This window comes from Entelurus aequoreus, linkage group LG24 (genome assembly GCF_033978785.1).
Source record: "Entelurus aequoreus isolate RoL-2023_Sb linkage group LG24, RoL_Eaeq_v1.1, whole genome shotgun sequence".
Taxonomy (NCBI): Eukaryota; Metazoa; Chordata; class Actinopteri; order Syngnathiformes; family Syngnathidae; genus Entelurus; species Entelurus aequoreus.
Genome location: NC_084754.1, coordinates 34402862 through 34409347, shown reverse-complemented (window position 1 = coordinate 34409347; position 6486 = coordinate 34402862). Strand labels below are relative to the sequence as shown.

Genomic DNA, 6486 nt, shown 5'->3' with positions numbered 1-6486 from the left:
CTTCATGTAGCGATTGTGTACTTTCTCTCTCTCTCTCTCTGTCATGTTTTTTCCCACTGCGCAAACCCAGGTTGCGCAGTGGGAAAAGCGTGCTGACTACTGAGCTAAAAACACAGGCGTATTCATGAACAAAGTTATTTTTTTAAATGAATGATATTTTTACATTGTTGTTGTTCTGTTGAGCAAAACACATTTTACAAGCTTTGTGTTGCTGCGTCATCAAGGATCCCCCCCATGAATTGATTTACGTGGACCTCGACTTAAACAAGTTGAAAAACTTATTCCAGTGTTACCATTTAGTGGTCAATTGTACGGAATATGTACTGAACTGTGCAATCTACTAATAGAAGTTTCAATCAATCAATCAAAACCCGCCCCTCAGGCAGCAGACTATCTAGAGGAGGACCACCAGACCGAGAAACAGCAACTTTTCAGAAACTGTTAGACTGCTCAACTCAGATGGTGCTCTGTATCAGTAGATACCAATCTGGGACCTCTGGTACGACATTTCGTGCAATCTCATGTGTGTGCTGCTATGACATTACATTTCATTGAATCCTTGAAATACAATTCACAAACCTGAATCTTCACCTGCTGGTGTTGCTGACAATCTGTCACAGTACTTTTTGTTTGAAAACAAATGTCAGAATCTTCATGTTTACATGCATCCCTGCTGAAGTGCTTCTTCAGGGGAGGTTCAGGCAGGCTGACTGCAGGCTACTTTACACAGCTGCTGCCTCTCTGTTGGACTCCGGTACTGCACGTTGTTACTTTTTTTTTTTTTCCTCTTCAATAGTACAATTGAAATGCTGAGCGTTTCAGAAAATATCCAGGGCAGCCACCCATTAACGCCAACCCTGGCCCTTTTATTTACATTTTTGTGTCAAAATGATCACTGTTAACAAAGAAAAGACTTGTGACCCAAGACTTTTGTTCAACAAAGTGGGGTTCCCTGTTGAAACGTACAGACGGGGGGGCCATGACATTCCCTCAGTCTTCCCCTCCTGGTGGGCAGTTCTCTGTCTCAGTTTTCACTCTTCATTATAAAGGAGGAGTTTGCAGCTTCGAGGCTCTTATACCTCCACTGGCAGAGACTCTGTGGGATCCTGGACTAGACTGGTCTCAGATATTTTAAAAAAAGACAAGAAGTTGGCGAGATGGCGGTGACAGGCTGTACGCAATGCATTAAATATATGTTATTCTTCTTTAATTTTATTTTCTGGGTAAGTTGTATCTTATTGCTTTTTGAAAGTTTTGCTTCCAAACATGTTTGTTTGACTGAGCTGCATTAGAGGTGTAACATCGGTGGGGTTTATGGATTTGATGCTTGATGATTGCTCTACTGTGATTGTAGAGCAGCATCACCCTTTACTACTGGCTTTTTTTCTGCAGAGCAGGGCATTTCACAAGGGGTGGCCTTCCATTTCATGGGATTAGGCTTTATTCTCCTTATAAACTACATACCCATGCTGTTTGTTTCATCATCATGCAAGTGATCACTTGTCACAGAAGCCTTCGCATCAGACCACTTAAACGTGAGACTATTAACGTTTTCATCACATCTGCCTTCATGACTTAATGTGTCATTCGCAAACACTTTGCCTTGATCGCTTGTGAATTTCCATTGGCTTTTTGTTGTCTTTTTTTAGACAAGCAGCATATCCTGGACATGCCACACATGAGTGTTTCCTCTGTCGGTTTTGCCCTGTCATTGTGAAAAACGGCCTTTTTTTCAACTAGAGGATTCAGCTTCCTGTCTCTTTGGAGAACAATGGAGTACGGTCGTGGCGTTGAATGTGTCGATTGGGTTGTGTAAATAATTTCTTCAAAATTCGGAAGAAAACGGGATAATGTGTGGTAAATCTTAGCTACGTGGTCCACATTTGTTTAGAGGCAGTTGAGAGAAAGGAGTTCTGGAGTTTGCTTTTTGCGGCCATGGACTTATAGCATAGGTCATGGCCTTGTCAGGATGTCCTCTCATCACTTCCCTTAAAGGCCAGTGGACAGTTCACAGACTCCCAGAGGATCTGCACACCACCAATTTCATCTTATTGGTTTTACGTTTCAGTCAGATGTTTTAGGTTGCAAATGACTATGATGTGATAGTGACCGTGTCCTTTCCTTCCTTGCAGCTGGCAGGAGGAGTGATCTTAGGAGTGGCCCTTTGGCTCCGTCATGACAGTCAAACAAGCAACCTCCTCATTCTTCAGTTTGAAGGCAACCAAGCGCCTGGCACCTTTTACATCAGTGAGTCAAGAGAATGCCGTCTACTGTTTACGACTACTAAAATGCTGCACATTAAAGGCCTACTGAAATGAAATTTTCTTATTTAAACAGGGATAGCAGATCCATTCTATGTGTCATACTTGATCATTTCGCGATATTGCCATATTTTTGCTAAAAGGATTTAGTAAAGAACATTGACGATAAAGTTTTGGTCACTGATAAAAAAGCCTTACCTGTAGCGGAAGTAGCGTGACGTCGCAGGTTGAAGGGCTCCTCACATTTGCACATTGTTTACACCAGCAGCGAGAGAGATTCGGACCGAGAAAGCGACGATTACCCCATTAATTTGAGCCAGGATGAAAGATTCGTGGATGAGGAATGTGAGAGTGAAGGATTAAAGTGCAGTGCAGGACGTATCTTTTTTCGCTCTGACCGTAACTTAGATACAAGCTGGCTCATTGGATTCCACACTCTCTCCTTTTTCTATTGTGGATCACGGATTTGTATTTTAAACCACCTGGGATACTATATCCTCTTGAAAATGAGAGTCGAGAACACGAAATGGACATTCACAGTGACTTTTATCTCCACGACAATACATCGGCGAAGCACTTTAGCTACGGAGCTAACGTGATAGCATCGTGCTTAACTGCATATAGAAACAGACGAAATAAGTCCCTGACTGGAAGGATAGACAGAAGATCAACAATACTACCAAACTCTGGACCTGTAACCACACGGTTAATGCTGTACCGCCTGGCGAAGCCTAGCAATGCTGTTGCTAACGACGGCATTGAAGCTAAATTAGCTACGGGACCTCGACAGAGCTATGCTAAAAACATTAGCTCTCAACCTACGCCAGCTCTCATCTGCTCATCACGACCCGTGCTCACCTGCGTTCCAGCGATCGACGGCGCGACGAAGGACTTCACCCGATCATCGATGCGGTCGGCGGCCCGGAGACGGAGGAAGTCAAGGGGAGGACAGCGGCGCGCGTTGTAGCTTTCGACGACACTCCGGCCGCCATCAGAGTCGGCAAGAAACATATATTTCCCCAAAGTTATGTACGTGACATGCACATAGCGCCACGCACGTACGGGCAAGCGATCAAATGTTTGGAAGCCAAAGCTGTACTCACGGTAGCGCGTCTGCTATCCAACTCAAAGTCCTCCTGGTTGTGTTGCTGTAGCCAGCCGCTAATACACCGATCCCACCTACAGCTTTCTTCTTTGCTGTCTCCATTGTTCATTAAACAAATTGCAAAAGATTCACCAACACAGATGTCCAGAATACTGTGGAATTTTGCGATGAAAACAGAGCTCTTTGTATTGGGATACAATGTGTCCCAATACTTCCGCTTCAACCCTTGACGTCACGGGCAAACGTCATCATACCTAAACGTTTTCAGCCGGAAGTTTCCCGGGAAATTTTAAATGTCACTTTATAAGTTAACCCGGCCGTATTGGCATGTGTTGCAATGTTAAGATTTCCTCATTGATATATAAACTATCAGACCGCGTGGTCGGTAGTAGTGGCTTTCAGTAGGCCTTTAAGTACACTTGCACAGTATCAGATCCTTTAAAGACCACTACCAGGGCGGAAAAAACTGGCAACGTGACCTGTTTGATAGAGGCCATACTGTTCTACTCCACCCCTGTAGGTTTAGTTGCCCCATTAGGCTGTAGTACAAGTGAACTGTGACAGTAAAAAGTGTTAATAGCCCATAAAGTACAATGTCTCTCAAGTTACCCTCCAAAATAGATTTTTGTACTCATAGGTACATTTTCTAAGCAAAAAGTACAATAAGAGGCCAGACGTATTCAAGTGTATACAAGGTGATATAAAGTACACATTTGTACCATTTCATTTGTACCTTCTGCATTCAAATGTGTTTAATACCTATTATCAGTAGTATTTGAAATAGGTCATACTTATAGTGGTATAAGTATAGTTAAGGCATTTAAAACAATATTTAAAGCCATTATCTATACTAATATTGATAATGGCTTCAAATATTGCCGCTTCACCACATTTCTGATTTTTTTTAAATGCAGCATTTTCAAGTATAAAAAATAAGAATGGCTAAAAAAACAACTTAATATTACAGTATTATTGGCCACTAGAGAAGGCCAAACCAATCAGAGCACCCTGTTCAGAATGGTGGCCAATGATTGGCTCAGCCTCAGGCAGCATTACTATATTGAAACAAAATAATGTAAAGGTGACTATTTCATGTCTCTCATAATGTTGAACATATTTACAAGGTGGTAAACAGGCTTTTTAATGCTCAAGATATGAAAATATTTAACTTTTAAATAAAGATTCCAATTTATCGCGGTCATGTCCGGAGCCAGTTAACAGTGGTAAACAAAAAACTACTTTATTGGCATTCGGATTATTGCCATCATCTCTATTTGATCCCCTTTACTCATCATTTTTAACATGATGTTGTTTTATTGTCTATTTTATCCTTCAAGATTTGACTTACCGCTGTGTATTGAGCTTTTAATTATGGCTTCTAGCACATGATTACATCATCCTGGCTGCACTATCAGCTGTTTAGGACTTTGGGGATTATAACGATTGTACTTTACCATTGATAAGGTACACAAAATGGACCTAGACTGAAGACTACAGAAATGTCTCTCAAAAAGGTACACCGCCATATTCTTTTAGGTGCTCCGTTTTAATGGTCAGGTATTCATTTGTCAAAATATGCTTCTTATTATGGCTGCGGTTTGTTTTGTTGGCAATATTTACCTCCACAAGACCGCATCATATCAAGAGGTTATTTCTCATATTTTGTCTTAGTAAAGAAGGTGTCCAAATGATGTTATTTTGAAGAGCCACTCATTGTTGTCGTTGTAAAAGTATACAGTTTTGAGACTGCACTTGTATCTTGGATCTTATGTTGGCGTACTTAATGAAGTGACCGGTGAGTTTGCATGTATCTACAAAGTGAGGCTTTAATATTTAATGGTGGGAAGAAAAACATTGGCACCGGAGAGGAAAGTTAGATTGACCGAAGAAAGTGTTCTTGTTATCCTTAAATCTCATTATATTTTATTTTTCAACTGCACCCACCCCTTTGAACTTGCTTAGTGATCCATCCTGCATGCTGTCACCTCATACTTTGCTCATTGTTAACTTAAATAATGCATACAAGTAGATATACAAGCTTACTTTCAACTGGGGGGGGCGAGTAAACTTCACAAATAAGACACGTCAATGACCGATAAGAAAGGTCAAAAAACAGGACCAACGTCTAGGGCAGGGGTCGGCAACCCGTGGCTCTAGAGCCGCATGCGGCTCTTTAGCGCCGCCCTAGTGGCTCTCTGGAGCTTTTTAAAAAATTTATGAAAAATGGAAAAAGATGAGGGAAAAAAAAAAAGTTTTTGTTTTAATATGGTTTCCGTAGGAGGACAAACATGACACAAACCTCCCTAATTGTTACAAATCACACTGTTTATATTAAACATGCTTCACTGATTTGAGTATTTGCCGAGCGCCGTTTTGTCCTACTAATTTTGGCGGTCCTTGAACTCACCGTATAGTTTGTTTACAAGTATAACTTTCTCCGACTTTCTAGGACGTGTTTTATGCCACTTCTTTTTCCGTCTCATTTTGTCCACCAAACTTTTAACGTTGTGCGTGAATGCACAAAGGTGAGTTTTGTTGATCTTATTGACTTGTGTGGAGTGCTAATCAGACATATTTGGTCACTGCATGACTGCAAGCTAATCGATGCTAACATGCTATTTAGGCTAGCTATATGTATATATTGCATCATTATGCCTCATTTGTAGCTATATTTGAGCTCATTTAGTTTCCTTTAAGTCATCTTAATTCAATTCATAACTCATGACACAATATGGCTTTTAATTTTTTGCGGCTCCAGACAGATTTGTTTTTGTATTTTTGCTCCAATATGGCTCTTTCAACATTTTGGGTTGCCGACCCCTGGTCTAGGGTGTCAAACAAATTTTTGCCTAGAGTCCACATGGAGAAAAAATCTATTAAGTTGGCCGGACTGGTAAAATCCTGGCCTGATAACTTAAAGATAAAAACAACTTCAGATTGTTTTCTTTGTTTAAAAAAAGACCAAGCACATTCTAGAAATGTACAAACCATAATGATATTTTTTTTTACACTTATATGTTGCGGTTAATAGTATTCTATCTTCATTTGTCGTTATTTATACTTTCTGAATAAATGATGTGATAATAATTGGTGGATTTGAGTCTGGCAGAGTTTTAAAAT

The 6486-nt window shown here is 40.6% G+C and overlaps 1 protein-coding gene across 1 annotated transcript in view; it reads left to right on the top strand.

Annotated features, from left to right (window-relative positions):
* The first annotated feature begins 1055 nt into the window (after positions 1-1055).
* Positions 1056-6486, top strand: part of LOC133641635 (CD81 antigen-like) — a 29199-nt gene continuing 23768 nt past the window's right edge. Inside the window, exons 1-2 of the mRNA XM_062035510.1 lie at positions 1056-1223; positions 2133-2247. Of these exons, the coding sequence (XP_061891494.1) occupies positions 1158-1223; positions 2133-2247 (181 nt within the window). The 5' untranslated portion in view covers positions 1056-1157. The remainder of the gene's footprint in view (positions 1224-2132; positions 2248-6486) is intronic.